This window comes from Lynx canadensis, chromosome A2 (genome assembly GCF_007474595.2).
Source record: "Lynx canadensis isolate LIC74 chromosome A2, mLynCan4.pri.v2, whole genome shotgun sequence".
Taxonomy (NCBI): Eukaryota; Metazoa; Chordata; class Mammalia; order Carnivora; family Felidae; genus Lynx; species Lynx canadensis.
This window is the reverse complement of record NC_044304.2, coordinates 108,019,114-108,045,779: the sequence shown is the minus strand read 5'-3', so window position 1 is coordinate 108,045,779 and position 26,666 is coordinate 108,019,114. Positions and strand designations below refer to the sequence as shown.

Below are 26,666 nucleotides of genomic sequence, written 5' to 3'. Positions count from 1 at the left end.
AGTAAAGTTCATTAACTTTTAAAAATTTTATTGTTTTACTAAATGCTTATCTTTTAAAATGAGAAATTATGTTCCAGCAATTTTATGTGAAGTACCATAATACACTTTTTGTGATTTGTTGTTGTTGGCTATTATAAACAATTATAAAGTTTCCGTTTTGTAGAGTTGCCACTAGGATATAATAACTGTTCACAGCAGCTTTAGTTTCATGTTCCATAAAATTGAGCTTCCTGTCTTTACATTTTAGAACCTAGATCATGATCCTTGAGATTTTGCTATGCTAATGCATACAATTACTAAGGGAAGGAAATGGTGTAATATGAGAAGACAAAGAAATCAAACCATCAAAGTAGACTTTTGCATAACAAGCAGAATCTTGGTGCTTGTTGAATTTAGTTATAGCATTTACTAAAACATATCTTTGAGCCATATGTCTGGAAATGTCTTACAATTTTAATGTGGAAAGCACAGACACCTCACTGAGTTAATGTTATGGTGACTTCATGAAGCAAACCTGGATTATTGGTAAAAATGAGCATTGACAGTGTTCTTCCAACACTCATTTTATGCATGTTTAAGTATTATAGGATTGTGGGAATTGTGTGTTGATTTCTTCTTCTCAACAAAAACCTCATTTGATGCTTTTAGAGTATAATAACAGTCAGAAAAGACCTCAGGTTATGTTATTAAAAACTTCCTTCTCATAGAACTATTGAAATACATAAATTAAGGAATTTTTCTAATATTTGAGTCTTATTTATAAACCTTAGGTAAAGTATAAGGTTTAATAATGGTTTATCATATAGCAAATATATTTGTTATATTTGTTTCTTGGTGCGTACCCACGTGTATATAAACATAAAATATGCAGCCAAATTTCATTTAGTGTGGCAAATACTTTTTGACATATGAACAGCATTCTATATAGTACCTTGAGGATAATGAGCTAGCAGTAAAGAGAAACACTTATTTAAATCAATTATTATCTTAGAGCAGAAAGTTTAATACAGATTGACTAAATCATAATTCTTTCATACTTCAGATTTTAATTTTAGATCAATGCGATTTATTTAAGTGCAAAATACTAGAGCTCTTCTCAAATTGGTGATTAAATACAAATATGAATTATAGAGCTTTCTCTTTTCATTATGTAAACCTCCTCATGTTCCATGGAATACTTTTAATAAGACATTGCTTTATAGCCAACTAAGTACGTGATAGAGACCTGTTTGTAATATAACAAGCATTTAAAACATAATCACTTAAATACAGTATTCCTACTAGCCCAGATTTTTAATAGCATGGATTTTACTGAGTTTGATATACCTTATCAAACTCACGTTTAAGACTTTTCTGTGTTACAAAGACAACCTCTTCTTCAGTTGCGAAATAGTGTATTCCAGAGTGGAAAGAGGTAAATGTATAGGTTGTGAGATAGTTAATAGAAAGCCAATATCACTTTAGTGGAGGTCTGGGAAGAAAAAAAAATACAATTATGTTGTAAAAATAGATCTCAAAATGCTTTAGAAACTTTGTCTATGGTAAAACTATTTCTTTATGGGGAAGTTTATGAAGTACCTTTATGTGTATTATCTCACTTCTCCACGTAAGAAATCTACGAGGCTGGAAATAAACTGAGAATAAAGAATTACAATTGTTGGGTAAATGAATAGGGATGAGCACTGAGGTTTTATGCCAAGACTGTTGGCATTTTCATTTCCATAGCCATCGCCAGAAAACTTAGGGTTTTAGTGTAGATTAATTAACATTTATTGTGGGGCAACGAATATGGAACTTAATTATAACCACAATATTTTTAATTTCCAATATTTCATAGTAAGTGCCCATTATAGAAGATTCCCTGGTGTTGTAATGAAATGTAAGCTTAAAAATAGGAAAACTCCCCCCCCACCTTAGTACTGCCGCATATACATATCCATATGCATACACTTAAATGCATGTGAAACAAAAAGACTCATACACACTCCTCAGAATGTTATATATGTTTCTGTGCAATTTTCCTTTTGTTTACTATTTGTAAGCCAACTTCTTGCTAGAGACCAGGTGCTTTTTATATTTTAATTACATTGTATAGTACTTTAAATAGCATGATAGTCCAGAGACCATCTGAGAAATGTTTTCTTTCGTTGTTGAAGGTCCCAGTAGTTCAGGTACTCTATTGTCTTTTTCCAGACAATTTTTTACATTTTCCTTTGTTTTAAGTTATAAGTTCCTGAAGTAATTTCAATGTAGAAATATTTTTGAGAGAAAATAATTCCAATTTCCATCTTAAAAGAAAAATATTATTGCAGTTGTGGGAAGTTTGGAGTTTCTTTTCACTGGTATGAGACTATGTCTATGCTTTTAGTTTCCAGTATTTGGATAAGTGAAGGGTGGTCCTTTTCTTCATGATGTATTTTTTACTATGCTTTAGGTTTGGCACAGTTATTATTTCATTTAAACAACAAAACACTTACATGTGGTGATTATTGCTGGATACCCCAATAATCCATGATTAGTGGTGGTTTACTGTGTGTTGCATAAGGTTAAAAAGAAATCTTTTTCACTTATTTAGGTAACTCCTAGCCTTTCTTTGCCCACAGTAACATGAGCATAACCTCTGTGATTTACCCATTTTGTTGAATTGATTATCAGGTCAACACAGCATTAAGGGTTATTAATGAATCATAGAAAATTGTTGTCAGTTTTATAGATGAACTTTAGAATACTGCTTTAAATACTATTGTCTAGTCATTGAGGTCCATTCTAAATTAGCTAGGCATATACTCTTAACCTGATCAATCTTTCTTTTCTAAGACTTTATTACTGTAGACATTGCTCTTCATGATTTTATGATAGTTTCTGAATACCATAATTGAGTTTGTGAAATAGTAAGGTGTTATGTTGTGCTGGGGCCTTTTTAGTAGGAGTTACTTTAGTAGGGACTTTCAGGAGTCAGTTGTTAAATTTTCAGGAAGTTTGAGATGACAGTTGACATCACCTTAAAATTCATTAAGGTGAGAATATTTGCATCATGGAAAGTGGGAACTTGTATAAACCTGACATTTTTCACTACCTACCAGTACACAATTGGGACTGAAATATTGCACAAGTGGTAAAAAATTTCAAAATCTACAAATGTTTTATATATGTACCAGAAATGTGTATGAATTTGACTACATGCATATGTGACCAAGTGATTACATAAAATAAAAGATTTTAAATGTTTAGAATATAAATATATATACATATACCCTTACACACATACAAACATACATTTTTTTTTATTTGGCTTACTTTGAAAATAAAAGATAGTGCCATTTAATTATGCTTAGAACAAAAAACGTACTTTAATTTTGACTTCACTTTTTAGTAACAAAGCTGTAAAAAGAAAATATGAAAGAAATAAAATCATACAGACTTGCAAAACCCATTTATTTTTTTATAGGAAACATAATTAAACCTTGCTGATTGGCCAAAGAAATTATGAGCACAGCTGGGTCTTTTAAAATATGTATTGGTAGAAAGAGCTAAAAAAATAAAACCACCTCCTTTTTAAAATCAATTTCATTTTTAAAAAACACATCAAGATGTATTTCAGTAAAGGCTAGGTGTGAAATGACAGTTAAGTGATTCAAATAAAATTAAAAGACTAATAAATGTGATTTAGTAAAAATTTCAGTTAATTAAGTCTGATTCATGATACATCTTTAGTTTAATAATATTATTAAAAATAGGTGTATATTATTGAATTGGTACTACATCTTAGATATACACACTTTAAATTCCCTAATTTTTCTCTTTACAACAACTCCATGTGGGTTCTGTAAATGGGGAATCTGAATTTCAGAAGACAGGCTCAGAAGACCACACAGTTAGTAAGTAGCAACAGTGGATTTCCAACTCCAGTTGGCTGGCTTAAAGCTCCTGCTACTTTTCCCGTGGTCATGCTTCCCTTCCGAATATGTAGAAGTTTTAAGCAGTACGTAAAGCTGTAAACTGATACAGCTTTAATTGTAATAATAATTCTGTTTAATCAATGCAAAACTTTAAAATATATATACTAAGATTTTTTTCCACTCATTGGAAATTATTACAAGATAAGCAGAGAATATGCTGTGTGTGTGTGTGTGTGTGTGTGTGTGTGTGTGTGTTGGAAAATTACATTTTAGGATAAATTGTACATGCCTTCTGTAGAACACAGGTGTTGACTCTCAGGTGTTAAGTACAACAAAAGTGTTGATACTTCTAGCCCCTTTCCCTCCACAGTGTAGTGGAATACTAAATGCCATTTAATATCTAATTCTCATAAGCTTTTGAAACATTTCAAAAGCTATAGGCTGTGATCTATGACATGTGAAAAAATTATTAAATCATGAGTTTTGATGGAATGCCTCAATTTGATGTAAAATATTATGAATGTATAGATAATTGCATTTAAATTCTTGGGTTTCTATGTCAAATGTATAATTGCATGTAAGACTTTTCAAAAATTTCTCTTAGAATTTTCCTGTGTAGCAATTCTTAAGGATTTACAGAATGTTTTTGTACCATATGTAGGATTGAAGGAAGGCTTCATGGGTAGACGATTAGAATCTGTAATATATACAAATATATATGTGTATCTTTTTATAATTGTCCCTCCCATGAAATTTAGTAATAATGATATTATTCATGTATTTCCCACAAAATGATCTGACAAAAACACAGGTTATACACCACCAAACATTAAATTGTAATAAACAGCTGCTGTGATGTTATATCCCAAATATCTACTTATAATTATTTGTGGATTTATATTTAGAATTGATCTTTAGCTTTTATTCTCACCTTGATTGTAAGCTACTTTAGGATTGGTACGATGTTGGACTGATTAATTTGATAGCACATGACACATTAAATTATATATATATATAATTATATTTATATAATTTATATAATTATAAATATAATTTATATAAATATATATTTAAATATAAATATAATTTATATTTATACTTATTTAATATATGTAATTTATATAGAGTATATATAATTATATATTTGTAATAATTATTACATAATTATAAATAATTATATTTATATAATTTATATAATTACAAATATAATTTATATAAATATAAATTATATTTAAATATAAATATAATTTATATTTATATGATTATATATATTATTTATATATATTATATATATATATATATATATATATATATATATATATAGGTGTGCCATATATACAGCACACCACTCTCTACATAGAGTATAGGCTGTGGATACCTGCTTCAAAGGTGGATTATAGCATAAATTGTTATGTAAATCATACTTTATTATTGAGCTTCATGGTTCAACAATATTGTCAATTGCTAATACCCCTGTCTCCATAGACAGGCAGATTTCAGACTCAATTATCATTCACACTTTTCTTTGCCCAAGAAATAAACTCTAGAATCAGTCTCTCTGACATCAACCTCTTCCTTCATCTCTCAGAATAATATTTATTAACTAAATGGAGACCTCATCTTTTACTCTCTCTCTTTTTTTAAATGTTTATTTATTTTTAGAGAGAGAAAGAGAGATGGCAAGTGGGGTAGGGCAGAGGGAGAGAGAGAAAACTCCCAAGCAGGCTCTGTGCCATCAGTGCAGAGCCCAATGTAGGGCTCGAACCCAGGAACCATGAGATCATGACCTGAGCACAAATCAAGAGTTGGTGGCTTAACTGAGCCACCCAGGTGCCCCTCATCTTTTCCTCTGTTATTCATAATGTTTTAGACTCTTGCCACCATTCAGGCTTCACTGGTCTCTGCCACCAACCACCTTTGCTTACATATTCTTTATAGCATAGGCCGACAGTTTCTTTTTTTTTTTAATTTTAATTTTTTTAATGTTTATTTTTTGAGAGAGACAGAGACAGAGTGTGAGTGGGGGAGGGGCAGTGAGAGAGAGGGAGACAGAATCAGAAGCAGGCTCCAGGCTCTGAGCTGTCAGCACAAAGCCCGACGCGGGGCTCAAACCCACAAGCTGTGGTGAGATCGTGACCTGAGCTGAAGTCAGACGCTTAACTGACTGAGCCACCCAGGCGCCCCTAGGCTGACTGTTTCTAAACATTTTCTCCTCAAAAATCCTTTTCAATTATCATTTTATCCCCATACTCAGATATCATGCTTTAGACTTTTTTCAAGTAAATTTAATTGCAGTTTTTCCCAACTCAAAATATATATGTGGTAAGTGGTAGTAACAATGATGAAAAGAAAAAGGGTAATATGACTTGTACATTTTGAGATCCATCAGCACGTGTTTGTCATTTTCATACTATGCCCAAATATACTCACATTAGATTGATTCTTTATTATTTGGGCAAACTATCAAATCACAAGCCGTTGATTTAGTAACAGAGCTCTGATTGTTTGTTTATTTATTTATTTGTTTGTTTAATAGAAAGCACATATTCCTTAGTCACTGTGAACAGAATTCTATTTGTGGAGGATATTTAAAGAGTGTTCCATAAATGTAAGTTCTAAAGTCTTACACTTCTTCCTGTTGGGAAAATCCCTTTACAAAAATAATCACAAATTGACTTCAGTGCACATGAGTCACCCAAGACTGTTTTCCTTATTTCTGGTACAGCTGCACTAGAGAAATAGATCACAAAGCTTTTAACTCTAACAACAGCATTCAAAAGGAAACTAACTGCTGCTTAGTGTATGGGCCAGAATCCCTAGTTGGTTGGGATTTTATGATTGCTTTTATTTTATTACTTTTATATATTATTTATCTATTTGAGAGAGAGAGAGAGCGAGAGAGAACACACATGAGTAGGGGTGGGGGGGGGAGAGAGAGAGAGAGAGAGAGAGAGAGAGAGAGAGAGAGAGAGAGAATATCTTAAGCAGGCTCCATGCCCAGCATGGAGTCCCATATGGGGCTCGATCTCACTACCGTGATATCATGACCTGAGCCACAATCGAGAGTCAAATGCTTAACTGACTCAGCCACCCCGGAGCCCTTTATTTATTATCTTTGTTTCCTTTTTACTGTGAAATTAAAGCAAAATCAATTTGTAAATTATTTGCATTTAATCTTCTAATATGATTATTTCTGAGGTTAAATAATAACTAAGTGATTTACTTCTCAAACCCTCTATATGAAGAAAATTATTAGGAGAAAATATTTCCAAATGAATAAATATGTGCACAGTGTTTAAGAGAGTGGGTTTATTTGTTTATTAAATCCCCCTGAGCAGAAATTTAGACATTGATCCCTCTGAGCCTTATAAACTGTTACTTCACCAGTTTCATTGGAAAATCATAATTAAACCTTGCTTATTTCATTTGTAGACAATCAAAAGTGACACAGATATGTTAAGGTCTTCATTAATTTTCAATGTAAAATAGAAGTTTGCTGGTTACTATGTAAATTCTAAACTTAGTAGGTTTTAGGTTGAGTTCTGTTTTCAGAACAAAATTTTCCTACAGTTAAAAAAAAAACGAACTTTCTAAATCCTCATTCTATCAACCTATCACTGTCAATTATTGAAGTCCTGGAGTACAATGTTAGGGTCCTTCCTTGAGAATGGCTAGAACTTGCAACTGAGTATTGAGTGCCTGCAATGTGTGGGCACTGTGCTAACTGATTTACTTAATTTAATCCCCTACACTTTAATTATTTGTTAAAGATGAGAGAAAAGGAAGTTTAGTGACTGAATAAGCAGATTAGTGGCAAAGACTATGCTATGCTCTTAACATCTGTTCATTTGGCATCTTGGGTAATAAAGACTCTGTGTAGATTTAGCTTTCATAGCCTTATTTAGTATCACAATTAAAGGGTGGTATTTCTCAAATCTTTGTTTTTTGAAAAGGCCATGCAGTATGCAAAGGGTATTTAGGGAGTTCTGAAAATGTACTTATGTCTATTTTTACAGTTGACACGTGAGGCCTAGAAACATTGTGTGACACTATGAGACCTTCAATGACCCTTTAGTCACCCTGAGTCTCATTTTTCTCACCTATAAATAGAGCAGGTTTACAAATAGATGATTTGTAAGAATCTATTCAAATTCTAAAATTCATGCATATTAAATCAAGATGTATTAATTAAATCCAAATTTATTAATTAACTAAACATATTTAATAGAATAATTAAACTAGTATTAACTATGCTTTGATGTATTATAAAAACATAATACTCTTCTGAAATCTGTTGACACATTTCTAGAAGTATAGCTTAGGAAAATGGCAAAAAAAGATTTATTTATTTATTTTTTAAAGTGTTTTGAAAGAGAGAGAAAAAACATGAGCAGGGTAGGGGTGGAAAGAGAGGGAGAGAGAGAATCCCAAGCTGATCCCAAAGAGCCTGACACAGGGCTCAATCTCATTGGATGCAGAGCTTGATCTCAGGACCCTGAGATCATGACCTGAACTGAAATCAAAAGTTGAACACATAAGCAACCAAGCCACCTACGTGCCCCTGTTTATCTGGATTTTTAGTTGAACTGAAGTCCTATATAGTATTGAACAATGCTAAAATGGGCTTGAGGGTTGCTATAGACATATCCTGAGTACAAACCTGAATGCTGCTAAACATCCCACAGTGCCCAGGCTAGCTATCACCACCCATTCATCTTGAATTTGTGCATATTTCACTGGACATAAATGTAATAAGAATTATCCAGTCCAACATATCAATCAATAGTGCTGGGGGTTGTAGCTATAATCTGTGTGAAGTCTGTTCCTTCACTTGTGTAATATTCAGTCTCCTTGGTTTTAAATTTTACAATAGTGACACTGATTTGGTACTTTTCTACCTGAACATGTTTAGAGATATTATAGATACAAAATGAAAGTGATATTTCTCATGTTTATCTACTATTAATTGAGGTAGTAAGTGCTTTGAGAAGTTAATATAAGTAGTATTGCTGTGATGCTTTCTCTTTAAGCTAAAGGTGATTTAAATTCTAATAACAGAACAAAACCCTTTAGGGTTATGACTGGAATCATAATCCACAACCAAAGTGTGAAAATCAAAGATCCAGCAGAGATTCAGAATTAGGTGCTTAGTACTGGGAATATGAAGATTAATAAAGCACACTTCTTAATCTTAGATTAGCTGGAGTCTAGAGTTCAGAGAAACAAAGGAGATTTAAAGATAAAAACAAGCTCAATCACTTGTAAGACTTACTTCTCTAAAAAATGTATTAGAGTCACTGTGGTGACTGGACAAAAAAGGCTCAGAATCATAGCAAAAAACAAGCCCTCATACTCTTAGAAGATGTAGGCTTGTCGTCCACAATAAAAACAAAACAAAATGAAACACACACACAAATAAACCTTTTTTGGAAGCTCTCCTGCTACATGTCCCAAGGAACTTACCAAGCTGCTAGCAGAATTGGTACCGAATTGTTGGTACCTCACTGCAAAAGCTATATGGTGTTTTCTGAAGTCATAAGAGATCTCAGGACTTTTTGCTCTGTTGACAGTTGTCAATTAGATGTGTCACGATTCCTCTGGCACTGCCAAGTTACTTCTTGCCTCTAATTTCTGAAAAGAGTTTCTCCCTTTGTATTCTTCAACACCATGTAACTCCATGCCATTTCCTGACATTTTTACTGAATGGAAGGTAAATGGAGGGGGGGCGTATATGGAGGTATACATCCTCTTCATGACCTTGTCTAGTGTGTCTGCATGTATTACGATGTAAATGTGAATGCCAATATTATCTTTATATACTTGTTTCTAATTTAAGTTTATTTAAGAGAGAGCATGAGCAGGGTAGTGAAAGAGAGAGAGAGAGAGAGAGAGAGAGAGAGAATTCCAAGCAGTCTCTGCACTGCCAACACAGAGTCCAAGGTGGGGCTCAAACTAATGAACCACGAGATCATGACCCAAGCTGAAATCAAGTGTCGGATGCTTAACCAACTGAACCACCCAGGCACCCCAGATTGTCTTTATATTTGCCTTCAATTACTGAATAAATGAGAACAGTAGTATGCATCATAGATTTATATTCTAGTTGAGGAGATAAAGGATCCATGTAGTGACAGCATGTGGTAATAAGCCTTGGAGGAAAAGAATAAAGATCGTTTGATGAGACCTCAGAGGAAGGGTGCATTCTTTAAATTAATATAATCAGGAAAATATAATGGAATGCTGTATGTCATCAGCTTTTCACTAGGGATTCCACTGGAGGTGCGAATGGTGATTGTTGTGAACTCCTTTGCTAGCAGGCACAATTCAAACATGTACGTGTGCCTTGTTTTGTTGGACAGATGGCCATGATATTTTGGTAGTTTATGTTTTCTCTCTGGGATACCACAAGAAGCATAAAGTCAATTCTGGGCATCTGTAACCAGTTTCTAATACTAGAAGCATCTAGCAAGGTTGAAGAAGTTTACAGTTACCCGGAAGACATATGCTGGTGTTGTCTTTGTATTAAATACTTTGAACTTGCTGGTGAGAGCTAAGACTTTGCTAAATTTGACTGAAGGAAATTGCATTGTATTCCTATTTTGTGTGTCTTTGGCTTCTTTTTACATTTCAATCAAAATTACTATTTTATTAAATATATGTGGAATTGTACAATATTAATTATATTAATTTCATAAAAACTTGTTAGTTGTTTGTGTATTTTATTTTGTATTTATGTCACAGAGGAAGAACCATAAGGCTGACATCTTCTTACTATAAGAAAAAACTACATATTAAATAAAAAATAAGAAGGGCAAGGTAATGAAATTAAAATCAATTGTTAACATGTCACTGTTTAAAAACAAAGGAACTCTGCTAAGAAGAGGCTGTAAGGTAAAAATGGATTCATATATTGATGGGCACAAAAAGTAAGAAATTGAAATGAGTTATTAAATAGATAACTTTTAGGGCACCTGTGTGGCTTAGTCAGTTAAACGTCCAACTTCGACTTAGGTCATGATCTCATGGTTCATGGGTTTGAGCCCCGTGTTGGGCTCTGTGCTGACAGCTCAGAGGCTGGAGCCTGCTTCACATTCTGTGTCTCCCTCTCTCGCTGCCCCTCTCCCCCTCGTGCTCTGTCTCTCTCTCTTTCTCAAAAATAAACATTAGAAGTTTTTACATAGGTAACTTTTATTTTTTCAATGATTTTTTTTATTCAAGTACTATCAACACACAACACATACAAATACATAAGTGTTTCAGGTGTACAATATAATGATTCAACAATTCTATACATTCCTCAGTGCTCATCAAGATAAGTGTACCCTTAATCCCATTTACCCACTTTCCCCTTACCCCCACCCAACTCCCCTCTGGTAACCTCCAATTTGTTCTCTATATTTAACAGTCTGTTTTTTGTTTGTTTGTTTGACTTTTTTTCTTTGTAATTTGTTTTGTTTTTATATTCCATATATGAGTGAAATCATATGGTATTTTTCTTTCTCTGATTTATTTCACTTAGCCTTATACCCTCTAGGTCCATCCACATTGTTGCAAAACAGTATGGAGGTTCTTCAAAAAATTAAAAACAAAATGACCATATGATCCAATAATTTCACTACTGGGTACTTACCCAAAGAAAATAAGAACACCAGTTCAAAAAGGTCTATACACCCCTATGTTTATTGCAGTACTGTTTACAATAGGCAATATATGGAAGCAACCCAAATGTCCATCCATAGATGAATAAAGGTATGGGATAATTATATATATCCCATAAAGATATGGGATATATATAAAATAGATAATAAAATTATATATATCCCATAAAGATATGGGATATATATAAAATAGAATATTACTCAGCCATAAAAAAGAATGAAAACTAGGGAACTCTTTTAAATTGGCTAAAATTCCTGTAACTGCCATTATCTCAAAATTATAAAGGAGAGAGGAAGCAAAGAGAAGGACTTTGTTACATTTGTAAGTTTATTCTAGGAATGGAACACAATGCCAAGGAAGATCATTACCTACTTTGCGGAACCATCTACATATATGTTGTGGATGACTTTAGTAACCTGAATATTTTCTTCATGCAAATTATGAGATCTATGTTTTCAAATTATTCACGTCCATACTTGCACTAAATTATTAAATTGGGACCAATTTAGGAACAACCCTGTGCTATTATTAGGTCTCTATGTCTCTATCTCTCTCATTTTAAAATGTGACCTAAAAATATATATATTTTATAAAGTATCTTACATCTTTCTTTTCTCCTTTCTGTCATTACATAATATAGCATGATTGTGTAATAAGTTACTATTGTAATATTTGCTGATATAAGCAGCTATTGATAAATACTGACACAATCATGTATGCTAATTTTTATTAATCTCATTTTAAGAATTAGTTGTATAAAAATAAGCTGAAGTGTAATGGGAGACAGTCAAATCTGTAAACTAAGATTTACTATTACATAATAGTAACTATTCTACTACATAAAATTTTTAGCTATACACAGTGAATCTTTCAATATAGCCCACCAAGTAAGAATCTAAATGCCTTTAACAGAAATAAGCAAGGTATGCTCTAAATTATTTATTCAAAACATATAGTTGGATATACAGATATAATAAAAAATGAATATATCTTCAATTTCACTAAACTGGGATTTATCTGACTTTCTTCATCCCTGAGAGCATATTAGACAATCCCATCAATAATCAAAGAGGCAGTGAGCAGGAAGGCTGGATGATGAAAAAGTACATCAACCAGTTGACAATCACTGGTCCAACCCATAGAATTATTTTTGCATGTTGAATACAACTATTACATTACTATTGCTGTTACTAAACTAAAAAATGGAAATTCCTTTTTTTTAATCTTTGAAATTTGGGTTTGCTTTGTAAGTAAAAAGAAGCTGTTATTATAGCTGTATGTTTTTCACATCAAAGGCGCAAGAAATAGTGGATGTTTTCAGTGGATATTTCTATTGTGGATTTAGTATAATGGTTTTCAATCCTGTTTTTCCTGTAACATCTCAGTGTATAACAGACACATTCATTAGTAATAGTAACTCACTAAGGCTGTGGTTTTCAAATCTGGAGAGTGGATCGTAGATAGGCAAGTGGATTTAAGAACCCCTGAGGAAGGTTGTTTACTCTGGAAAAAGAAATATGGAAAGGTTGAAATTCTTACCCATTTAGAAGCTGGAGTGGCAAGTTGGATAATTTACCATAAGGAAGTCTATTTCCCATTTAAATGTGAAAATTACTAGCATCAATAGGATTATTCTATAAATTTCCCCATCTCCATCCACAATCCTTATGCCCACGTAAAGATAATTATAGGTTCCTGTGCCAACTATTTGTGCAGCTTTGTTAATAATAAATGAATATCTGTCATTTTGAATAGAAAACAAAACATTGATACGAGAAGTTGCAAAGGACTAAAATAGGCTGTGGCTTAGAATTCATTCTTCGTTCAGAATATGAAACAAATATTCATTGTAGTCTAAGCTATAGAGACATTCCTTTACATTTTGATATTTTACAGACATAGGTAAATTATGTTCTTCATTTAAACAAGTTAATAAGCTTACCCAGGGTAGCCAAAAAAATATACTCAATCATACTTTAATATTTCTCTTTTGCTAAAAAGCATTCTGTGCCACTACTGAACAGACCAAGCCCTTACATTACTTGTCTTCAATAAAACATTATTATCTTTTGGCATCCCCTTGTACTAGGGGAAATAAAAAGTCACATGTGGAGAAGTTCTAAATGCTAGACAGAAATGATCCTTGGAGGGCAATTTTTATCCTCCACGGAAGTATTGCAGACTTCTTCCATTAGCATAGTCCCAGGGAGCAAAAGGTTAGGGAACTGGGACCGCCAGCTCTACCTGAACACATAAGTCAACATTTCCTCCAAGCAGCGAGGGAGTGTGAGAGTGCACCCACATGTGCATTAAAGTATCTGAGACGAGAAACAACAATTGTAATATTTTACATTGGAATATACTGTACAGATGGTGACATTTTGTTTGTGGTTGTAGGGAAGAAAGTAAGGCAGTTTCCAGATCCCACCCCCCCACCCCCAACACCTACCATTTGGCATTGGATATAGGAGGTTGAAGAAAAAGGAGAGATTTTTGCCTCAGTTGAAACAGCTGGGAAACAGATGGAAGCTGGTGTGCAATTTGCCAAAAGCCTTGTCCAAGTCTCCCACCCATTTTCCACCAAAGAAAAGCCAGTCAGGTGACAGTAGTAGAAGCCTTAGGGTCAGCAAATGATGGGCTTCAGGAAGTGCAAGAAAAAAAAATTAATCAAAGATATAGTAAATACAAGTCCAGAATTATAGTCCCAAGGAGCATGTTTTCAATAGCACAGAAAAAGTGGGAGCAAACCTGGTGAAAACCACAACAGAAACACAGATACACAGATGAAAGTGTCCACCGAATTAATTGATGTTGGTGCTGCCTCAATTACATTGGCATTCTCTCTCTTAGGTGATGAATTAAGGAAGCACACACCCACTCTTTATCATGTTAGTTACAGTATAATTATTCCATGTGTGATTATGGTAAATTTAAGTATGCACAGTTCACATTGTTTTAGTCACTGGATTTTACTATGAGCTACTTTGGTTTGGAATTCAAGCATTCAATAAATTGCTTTTGGATTTAAATGTTGAATTATAGCCAGACTTTTGTTTAAATTCAGTCACTGGATGTATAAACCTCCTGTTGTATATTTCTAGTTAGAATGGGCATGTATATAGATCTACTCAAGTGACCATTCGTAACAAGCATTGGCCAAATTTTGTGTGCTTTTAATTTGTGTGTGTGTGTGTGTGTGTGTGTGTGTGTTGGTTTTTAAGCACTTTTGAATACTACAAAAGTTAAAGTATTTCAAAAATAAATATAAATTAATAGGCTTTCCTCATTGTGCATTTGTTCATTCATGCTTATGTAAGGGACTGTGTTAACCATGAATCATTCAAATTGAAATGCTCATGAGAAAAAATGTTCTGACTTTGCTGTCAGTTTCCAGAGTTGCTTTAATGAAAGGATAAGAGTATTGTCCCCATATAAAGAATAATCAGCTTCAGATTTTAGACTGAGTATGGTTCCAAATTGGCAATAAAACTTTTGATTCACGTGAGAACATAGATCCTGTGCGAGGGACTTCTGAATATTCTAGGCTGTGACTGGGTTTCCAGTCTGTCAGGACAGCCAATGGAAAAATTAAATTAAAAGAATTCAGTCATCTAGAAGATTTACTCACACAGAATAGCTAAATGCTCCAAAGATGAAGAGATTGGTAAATCTATAGCAAAAAAAAAAAAAAAAGAGTGGGGGGGATGATGGACTTCAGTTCCACTTTGATTCAGGTAAGTTGGCAATGTGTGCACACGGCCTACCTGAGAGCTGACACATCATCTATTACATAAGTTATATATGATCCTAGTGGCTTACTCTAAAGTACAACATGTATGTGACATGTCACAAACCATTTTTGCCTTGGATAAAGCCCTACCTTCTCTGCCAAGGTAAGGAACCAGTCAACACAGGAGTAAGTGTCCACACAGGGGTAAGCCCAGAAATGTGGTCACTGAAATCCGAGGAATTTCTGACTGCACCACTGCATCGGTGAATCATACTCTGTGATCCCTCAGAAGCAAAGTAATGGCCAGTGTCCCAATATTTTGATGCAGGCTTTCTGTAGCTGCTGCTATTATTGGATCTACACAGCTTTACATCTGGCCAAACAAGATTCTAGAAAGAATCAGAACTAAACTGTTCACATTAGAGCACTTTGTCTAGCGGATTCCCACTATGCAGGGAATTCTTGACTTTGGTTGGACTTTCCAGACAGACAGAAAAGAACACTGACATATGTATATTATATTAAATTAGTATTAAATACTAATTATATATAGTACTTAACATATTTAACTACATACATATAAATTCACATAGTACTTAGCATATTTAAGCATCATTGAATGAAGAAACAAATGTTTCTTGCCCTTGAATGTTAACCAAAAAGATCTTTCCTAAAGTATACCATATTACATTTGTCAATTTAAAAAATAAAATGTCACTCTTCGTAATCTTTGATTAACCATCATTTTCCTTTATTGTCTCATTTGTGCTCAAGAAGAGTTCGTTGTACTTCCATCTGATAAAGACATCACAATTTGTGTGTACATGCTCAAAAATAGAGAACTGAAGTGATTTTTAAGGGAGCACAAACACACCACTTTACCTTGTTATGTTGCCATTTCCTGAAGGTAGATTCAACATGAATCACTAGAGCTGGTTCAATTACCTGTTATTCGTTTAAACACGTGGAATTTTTTTGCATTATAGGCACACAATGTGTTCTTCGGTATATTAAGAATGTCTTCTAACATACATCTCAGGGATATGATGAGGATAAGTGAAATACTATATGTTAATTATGTATTAATTAATTACTAGGAAGAAACATGGAATAATATACCCTAAATTATTATTATTTCTACATGGCATTATAAGATTTGGTGTTTGGATAGCTTTTGTTAGGTGTTGTGCATCTTATGTTTATCTCATATATGATGAAAAAACATTAACATACTTTGCATATTTTGAGTTATATGAACACAATTTTATTTATAGACTCCACATTGGAATATTTATTGTACAAAATTAAAGAATAGCAATGCTATTGTACTTGAAGAGGCTGAACTTAAATGGAAATTAAAAGATCAGTAGAACACATTCATATGTATGCTTTGAGCTTGAACTGACTTTTATGGTCCAGTTGCTAAACATTTAAATTGCTTAAATGTTCATAAACTAAGTCAACACTTTTTTTAGGAATTACAAAATTTAATCGTACTTAGATCCCAACTGTATATATGTTAAACAACTTATTAGACATAAATTTATATTTAAAATTATTTCCTAGAAATGGTTTATTTTATATATTGATCTTTTCATTATAATAGCATATTAGGAGCAATTAAATTTTTTTTTTTATTTTTTTTTTAAATTTTTTTTTCAACGTTTTTATTTATTTTTGGGACAGAGAGAGACAGAGCATGAATTGGGGAGGGGCAGAGAGAGAGGGAGACACAGAATCGGAAACAGGCTCCAGGCTCTGAGCCATCAGCCCAGAGCCTGACGCGGGGCTCGAACTCACGGACCGCGAGATCGTGACCTGGCTGAAGTCGGACGCTTAACCGACTGCGCCACCCAGGCGCCCCGGAGCAATTAAATTTTTTGTTCATATTTTGGAATTTAGGCTGTGAGTCACATGAGCGTAGATTGAAAAATAAGAAGTGTGTCTTATCCTGTTGTGAGATCAGTCTTAACTATCTTTGCTGTATTTTTCCCATTTCTAACAGTACCTGAAAAAAGGAGTTACTCAATAGATGCTTCTGGTATGAATGTTGTGATTGAATACATTTGAATGAATGAAGCAAATCTACTTCTTTCTTACTTTTTTTCTTTTTTTCAGATTCCCAGGAAGGAAATTATAAGTCAGAAGTCAATAGCAAACCCAGGAAGGAACGGACAGCTTTTACCAAAGAGCAAATCAGAGAACTTGAAGCAGAGTTTGCCCATCATAATTACCTGACCAGACTGAGGCGATATGAGATAGCAGTGAATTTGGATCTCACTGAAAGACAGGTAAAGTTGGATATTGTTGTGATTATGAAATTTTTAATTACATTGAATCAACAATCTTCTCTTGCCATTTTTGAAATATCTAGATTTGTGGTTCTTAAATACCATATGGAAGACAGGTGTTCTATTCCATGATATTTGGGCCCAGCAAAATGACAAAATTAAGGATAAAATGGCAGTGTTTTTAGGAAAACTATATCTATATCTATAGGAAACTATATCTATTCAGTTTAAGGAATTATTCTTTATTCTGTAATTGTTTTTAAAATACTATTTCTTGTATATAATGATGGCATATAGTGAGCAATTTTGTTTGCTTAAATTTTAAAATCTCCTTATTTGGTATAGTAGAAAGCCTGCAACCCCATGTTAGTTTCCTCTATTGCTCAGGACAGGGTTTGCTACGTTTGTTACCATAACACATTAACCCCCAAACCTCAGTGACATAACAAAAATGTTCACTATTTGCTCACTGTCCATACTTACAAGTCCAACATTACAAACTATCACTCACAGACCCAGTCTGACTCTCTGGCATCTCGACATGTGGTGTCCTTACTAACCACAGGAGGTAAGAAAGAGTTGGAAGTTCATGCATTGACCTTTAAATGTTTTCACCTGGAAATGACCCATGTCACTTCCATTTATACTCTAAGGCCCGGAAATCATCAGTGGTTCCACTTAAGTTCAAGGGGGCTGGGACATGATGGGGGCAAGGGCATGCAGATTATTGGTAAATATTTCCCAACTACTTTTGAAATTATATTGGTTGGCCTCAAAAATCCAGAAATTCTGACATCAACTCAGAAAACGCTGAAATTATTAATGATCTGTCGACCTCAGTTGATAAAACCTAAAAAATACTGTTTAATTAGTTAAATTTTAGGTTCTCTCTTGAATTTTATTTGCTCCAGTAGTGCTTCCAGTGCATTCTTTTTATGGATTCTGATTTGCCCTGGGAGAATCTAGCCTACTGATGGTCAACAGTTGCTAATCTTTAGAAAAACATTCCTGAAAGGCAAATCCAAACAACTTTATGGACAGTGCAGTTATGATTGGCACTCCCAGGACTAGAGTCTCATTTCCTCTTTCACTGTGTGCACCTCCTCTAGGGATCCCATTGGAACCAAAGAAATACCAACAGGGTGTGGACAAATGAATACTATCTTAGGAGAGCAAGTTATTTTATCCAATTTCTTAAATCATCTGCTTTCTTTCTGCTAATTTCTGTGCTTCATCTTTTGGTGGGATATTTCTGGGTAGTGGAAATATAGAGAGAAACACTTTTATGTGGTTTTATTTATTGGCAGTTTATATTTTATTAAATATTATGACTAGTGCCTACGTTGTGAAGCACAAAATTCTCCTTCTCTTGAACTTCACATACAAGGTTCCCTCCATAAGTGTATAACATTTGGCACGCAGGAGAGGAGAATCCAAAATCTGCATTATCAGACATCTTTTTTTTCCCCCATTTTTTTTTAAACTGGGAACAGATAAAGGAGGGAAGGAATTACAGGTTAATGTATTTATACAGAGAGTGAATTCAATAAAAAGAAACCATGTTTTATATGATACATAGAGAAAACGAATAAGGATTTGCTTCCAAGCTACCGAAATAATGGGATTCAGTACTACTCTCTTAGTCAAGAGAAAAGTCAAGGTTCTGTTCTTGGTATTCCAGAGATAGCTGTGGTTATCTGTGGTTATTTGATTATAAAGCAGAGGTTTCACCTTTGGTTTAGAATAATTTCATTTTAGAAGCAATTCTATAAATTTGGCCTGAGAATTTTGAAGGTATTTTGGATATTTCGTTTTCTTCATGAGTTGCTATTCCTGATAAAGAGTGATGTGCAATTATATGCAAAATTATATACACACTTTTTAAAAAATCTTTTTTAATCTTTATGTTCGAGAGACAGACAGAATGCAAGCAGGGGAGGGGCAGAGAGAGAGACACACACAATCCAAAGCAGGCTCCAGGTTCCAAGCTGTCAGCACAGAGCCCAATGCGTAGCTCAAACTCATGAACTGTGAGATCATGACCTGAGCCAAAGTCGGATGCTTAACGGACTTAGCCACCTAGGCGTCCCCCCCTCCCCCCCCAACACACAATTTTAATCTTTGCCTTTTTTTTTAAAGTTCCCTATCAATTTTGTATCAGTTAGCTTTTTGTATGTAATAATGCACTTAAAAATCTTAGTGGCTTCAACCAATAACCAGTATTTAATTTGCTCACAATTTTGTGGGTCAGGGATTTTGACTGGGCTCAATTGGGTTGTTATACTGCTGGGCTTACCTAGATCTATCATAGAGCTGTAGTCACCTGGTGGGTTTGTAGAGCTGGTTGGTCTAGACAGCCTCAGCTGGGACAGCTTGTCTCTGTTGTGTGTGGTTCCATCTTCTTCTAATAGGCTCCCTGGGACTTTTCAAATGGTGGTGGAAGCATTCCCAGGAGTGAAAAAAAAAAAAACTCCAATGTACAAGCTCGGTTTCAGTGTAGAAGGAGACAATATAAGGGAATGGATACATGGAAGGAAGGCAACATTTGTTGGAGGCCATTACTAAAACAAGCTAACTATACCTTTATGGGGTAAAAATAGCAAAAAAATAAGTTGAGATATAATTGGGTTTGCGAAGAACTTAAATTTGGTTTTGTACAGAATTTTATCCTATAAAAATCTTTATTCACAATTTTGCAAGTTAATGTGAAAGGGAGATGTATCCGTGTGGAATCCAAATTCCCAAAGTTAAGTCTTTAGGTGTGTCTGTATGACTCAGTTGGTTGTGTCTGACTTGTAATTTCAACTCAAGTCATGATCCTAGGGTTGTGGGATCAAGCCCTGCCTCGGACTCTACACTGAGCTTGGAGCCTGCTTAAGATTCTCTCTCTCGGGGCGCCTGGGTGGCGCAGTCGGTTAAGCGTCCGACTTCAGCCAGGTCACGATCTCGCGGTCCGTGAGTTCGAGCCCCGCGTCAGGCTCCGGGCTGATGGCTCGGAGCCTGGAGCCTGTTTCCGATTCTGTGTCTCCCTCTCTCTCTGCCCCTCCCCTGTTCATGCTCTGTCTCTCTCTGTCCCAAAAATAAATAAACGTTGAAAAAAAAAAATTAAAAAAAAAAAAAAAAAAGATTCTCTCTCTCATTCCCTCTGTTCCCTTTCCTGGCTTGCACACTTTCTTACTCACAACAATAACAAAAATTTAAGTCTTTAGTGGGCCACTATTTGTTAGTAAGAAAAAAATTGAATTATTATGATAAAAATTTGAACAAATTTCTCTAATTGCAATTGTTTATTCTTAGGCAAGTAACAATCTCCCTAAGGCACAAAATGGAAATTAATACTACCTTCTCGGGGCACCTGGGTGGCTCAGTTGATTAACTGAGGTTGATCTCAGCTCAAGTCTTGATCTCAGGGTTCTGAGTTCAACCCCTATATTGGGCTCTACACTGAGTGTGAAGCCTGCTTAAGGAAAAAGAAAACATAAACAAAAACTACCTTCTCTTGCTTCTACTCAGGTTTGTATGTCATAATAAATATGAAAGTATTTCTAGCATAAACTATAAAACACAAGTGTCAACCAGAGGGGCGAAAACTTTTTGCCATTCAAGACATAGTGAACTGTTTGGTAATACAAATATTTGTTGAGCTAGATGCTAAAAATTAAATCTTGCTAAAATAAGCTAGACAAGTCTCTGCTAGAAGTCATGGAAGGACAAAAATCAAACAAGTATTAACAATTGTGATGAGTGTTGAATGTCACAAAAGAGGAATGACAGAGTTGTATGGGAGAATGTTCCTGGTTGTGCCAGCTGTTCACTTTATTCCTAGACTTCTGTGCACATGCAGTATCTTAAATTGAGAATCTGAAGGCTTTATTTATGTTTTGTGGGATGAATTTTACTATGCTAAGTTTATCAGAAAAATATTGTATGCTGTCAGGCATCAATTTTGATATTCTTAAAGGTCTGAAAACATATTCCTTCAATATGCCAGCACTCTTGTCCCAGTGAGATATTTTCAGTTTATTTTCTCAAGGTTGGGCTTTTAAAGTTATAAACATAGAGTTATAAACTGAACCCATTTCATTCATCTTCTTTTAATTGTCTTACAGTAATTGTAGTACTTTGATTTTGTATTAATGCTATACATGTTTATCTATGTAATCTATATCCTAACACTATATATTCTTAAATAACACTCCTTTTATAGGATTTCCAGATGTAAAATTATTCTAATTATAGACATGCACTTTTTTCATTTCCATTCTGCAAGATTTATCTTTTAATACTTTAAAATAACCTGAGACTTATATCTAACTCCATATTGTGCAATGTTTTCCTTAACTTTAATAGAACCTTTAGTCTCTTAAAATATTTTTATTGACTTTAAAAAAGCTTTTCAAGACTTAAATGCAAAGGTAGAATTCATAAGTATATAATGTAAAGGGAAAAATAAATATTAAATAAGCTGCAACAATTTAGGGCAGAATTGTTTTAAGGAAATAACTTTCTCCTAAATGGAAACTTACTTTATAATCGGAAGTAATCTTCAGATGTACTTTCTTTTTTTTTTTTTTTTATGTGAAAAAGAAATTCGTATTTATTTTCAGGCATAATGACTCATGCATTGATAATGAAGAAACAGGAATATAATTGCTTTATTATACCTTAGCGTAATCAATATTCTTGCATCACGGTAGTCTAGCCTAATACATGAATTGTTAAAAAAGTTTTATGGCATGTAGTACTAGTCATATTCATAATACAGTGTTGGAAACGTTATTACATTAATCAAATCACTCGACTGTGTTGGGAGTCAGATAGGCAGATTCTCTAGTTACATGACAGACAAACTGTATAAGGTAATTCTTTGAAAGCAAAGTTATAAAATGGTAAGAAGATGAATATACTATACTTTCATATTAAGTATGCCTACATAAGGATAGGCTACCCACTTCCATAAAAGTTCTGCCATGATTCCACATGACGAATCCGTAGGAAAATTACTGTTCATTACTTGCAAGTGGATCATTCAGATGTACTTTCATCTAAGAATTTTATATAATTGCCTATGAAATATACATATGTATAACTGTTAAGTTATTTGTATATACTCCTACTTTGCTTAGTGATATAAATCACTAATCAATATATTTGCTACATTTTATTACAGGTCACATACATGTAATTATAAAGATTTACTCTGATGCTTAGGTTTCCCTTAAGGAAAAAAGTAAGATATGTTAAATCCTGAAATATCACTCAGGACTTGAATTTTCAAACCCCTATCTGAAGAATAGTTCTGAAATCTCACAAAGAAGTCAGATTCTTATGTTTGTGTCTTCCGTAATGCAGTGCCTCTGTAGATCAGGGGAGCCTATAATCCCCTTTGAACTCCATCTGGCCAAAGAAGAAGAAAAAAAAAGGCTCATTCTGCAAAGTGATTCCACATTAGCATATAGACATTAAATAAAATTATTTTATGTCAAATAAAAATGGAGATACTAGAACAAAATTGAACTTCAAATATTTTTAATTATATAATTTTTTGTATAAGTTATCAGTCCAGTATCTCCCAGCTTCTAACTTACAGTTTCTAATTTACAACATATTCTTATATACCCTTCTGAATCAACAGCTAATAATCCTCAATTGGCAGAGCCACTTGGAATATTTTGAAGAGCCAGTTAGTCTAAAGACCCTCCTGTCCCAAGGTATTTTTACATTTGACATGCTTATTCTGGCCTTTTCATCCATCCAGGCACACTTGGAGAAAGCTCCTGCCAATTTTTTAATATCTCACAGTGGGAAGAGGAGGGAAGGCAGCTGCATGAAACTATAACAGGAGTGACAAATGGACATTTTTATACAGCTAAGGCTGCCAAATATAGAAAAAAAGGGGGATCCATTTATTTCACAAAGCTAATCAAAGGTGCAATGTTGCAGAATTGTAAACTAGCAAAGATTACTGGAATAAACAGACCGAATTCATGATACCTCTGCCAAGATAAATGGAAAATCCCACCTAGTTGGGTCATATTCCATTAGTGGAAATGAGAAGGATTATGCTTTGTTTGTTACTCATAAATCTTTAAATGGCTCAGTGCCAAATATTTTCAAAACAGGCATTGACTTTTTTGGATCACTATGAAGGAGAATTTTCCATGTACCAAATAAACAGTGGTTTTGCCTTTTGCTCAGCAATTTACACAATCCCTGTCCTTTGCAAGTTTATTTCTGTAAATTCATATGGACACTTTTTAGCTAATAAATTATTCTCCATGACCAGACATATTGTCTGTTCAAGGTAATTCAAGACTACCTGTGTAGCCAATGATGTTAGAACATTTTCTCATTTCTTAAGGTAGTATTTAACAGTCACCTGCAGTAACAGTAAGATGTTTCTTTGTTTAAATCATGGTGTGTCTGCCATTTTAAAAGATTAAATATGAGTTGACTCCTACTGAAAAAATGGCGGGAAGCATAAGGTAGAGGAGTTGATGGTGGAACATGACAGAATCTTAGTTTCTAATGTAGAGAGGTATTGCCTGAGCACTGCTGTTTTTTTTTTTTCTAAGAAATGCATATTGACAACGTACAATCTAAAAGCCAGAATCAGAACTATCTTACATACTACAAAACATTACTTCTATGGTATAAGAAGAGCAATGAATGAGTCGATTAGAGAGCAAGATCTATAAATAAAAAATCAATTATTTAACCCTCTCCCAAATCAATTTTTAGAAATACTACCTATATAAAGTAGAAGACTGAGAAAAAAGCAATTCATTTCTAACAGTTTACAAATATAAATATCTAAATGTGAAATAATAGAAAAAATATTAGAAAAATAAAGCCCCGCCCTTATTGAAATAGCCTTGAAAATATATAAAAAATCAAGTTTTAAATGCTGTTAGATCAATAGAGATAGAAATATACATATAGGTATATAAATGGATATATACACATACATTCATATGTATGTCTGCGTATATGTATCTATATATTCACCTATAAAGTGAGCCTTTATGATTCTTGCTGTGAGCATTCATCCAACTGATATAATGAAAGCATAAGGATAATTCTCTGTTTAATCTCAGAATTTCTATATTTTATTTCCCAATTTATTCCATACAGAAACAAATATATTAATTTATACTTGATCAGTAAATCAGTAATAACATTCTGAAACATAACATACACCGCATCACAGGATCACCATTTAAAGTGTAATGCTAGGGCACATGGGTGGCTCAGTCGGTTAAGTGTCTGATTTTGGCTCAGGTCATGATCTCGCAGTTGGTGAGTCTGAGCCCCGAGTTAGCCTCCGAGCCTGGAGCTTGGAACCTGGAGCCTGCTTCAGATTCTGTGTCTCCCTCTCTCTCTGCCCCTCCCTCTGTCTGTCTGTCTCTCTTTCTGTCTCTCTCAAAAATAAACATTAAAAAAAAGAATAGATTTTTAACTTCACATCTCTTTATCATTTTTCTTTCTCATTTTTTATGCTGAACAGTTTTTTTTTTCAAGTGTTGAACTATTTCCAGTTGTTAAGGTTATTGACTTTTTTGTGGTCAGTGCATATGAATGTAATAGTAATAATTACTATTATTCTTAAAATAATACTGGCTCTAAGGAGGTGGTTCCTAAATCTAAAAAATTAAGTGACAAGTATAGTGAAGGCTTATATATATTATAATAATGAACTTAAGGATGTCTAGAAATAGTCAGAATATTAATTTCATTAAATTGAACCATAGGGAGTTGCCCATTGTTCTTGTATCCTGTTAAAAATAATGTGCTCCTATGTTTAAACCACATATTTATATTTGATAGATTTCACTTAATTAGATAAAGGTTAGAAGAGGCGGTTAGTCAAAATTGTATATACTGACCGCGATATGTTGCTAGCTATTGTTACATATCATCCCAGAGATCAGGCAAAATATTGAGAACAAATACTGTCATTCTAGTTGATCTCATTGGTGTGAACAAAATAAGTACCAGTTGTGGCTCAGAAGACACAAAGTCCATACAGAAAAGATTTGCTAGTCAGGAGTTTTTTAACACAATAAAAGATAAAGGTGCCTGATTTGGTTTTGATTGCAAATGTCAAATATCAAGTATCCACACAAATTTGCAGAAGTCATATGTCATACTATACTTAGGTAAACAGTTAAGATAACCAAAGGTACACCTGTTTTTTAACTGTATGAAAAATAGGGTTAGGAATAATGAATTTTGATTATAAATTAATATTATTGAAATAGACCATTAAGTTGAATTTCATTAGGTATGGCAGAAAAGGTATTGTGGTTATCATCTATTACTATAGTGACATTTCTCAAAAAAATCAATTAAAAGGAATCACTCCTCTAAGAATTTTACTTATCATGTGAATGGCTACTTTGGTTTGCATTTTTAGAAAGGAGAATGTTCTGTTGGCTTGTAATAATACCCATAACATTACAATTTATTATGGAGAATTTCATTTGTTGCCTCAAAAAAGTTTTTTTGTTGTTGTTGAATATATAATTTGCTTTTGACTCACAACAGCTGATGTGTATTCAGTTTGTTTAAAAATACGCCAAATAGTAAATGTTTTATGACTAAATTAGTGAGCCTAATTCTCAAGCATTCTAAAGAGGGAAGAAAAACGAGCTTCAAAAGTGAAAATCATAAAGGCGAGGAAATGATTCATTGCTGAAATAGAGGATAAACATCAAAACCAGCCCTCCAAACAAGAATTCGGTCTTTAGTCATGGAATATGTCCTAATACCCTTCAGCCTCCTACACATACAAACAACCACTTCCCAACCCCATGTTTCATGGTTGTAGAAACAGGACAGTCAACTGGTTGCTCCCATGAATTTCTTGGAAATGGCTGAGGGATTCCTTTTCTGTATAAGATATAAATCTATTCAGGCAGGAAGAGTAAAGAAGCTTTCTTTTCCTCATTTTTCATGCTTACCTTATGGAGCATTCTTGGTTGTAATTCTTCAGTTCAACTGCTGACTTTGCCACTGAATTACGTGGGTAAGTCTTTCTAGGGCCTATTTACCTTGGCTTACTAGATCAGCTGCCATGACCAAATA

General features: G+C 33.8%; 1 protein-coding gene across 1 annotated transcript in view; it reads left to right on the top strand.

Moving 5' to 3' along the window:
- Positions 1-26,666, top strand: part of MEOX2 (mesenchyme homeobox 2) — a 66,578-nt gene that overhangs the window by 30,706 nt on the left and 9,206 nt on the right. The window contains exon 2 of the mRNA XM_030308045.1: positions 17,407-17,579. Coding sequence (XP_030163905.1) covers positions 17,407-17,579 — 173 coding nt within the window. The remainder of the gene's footprint in view (positions 1-17,406; positions 17,580-26,666) is intronic.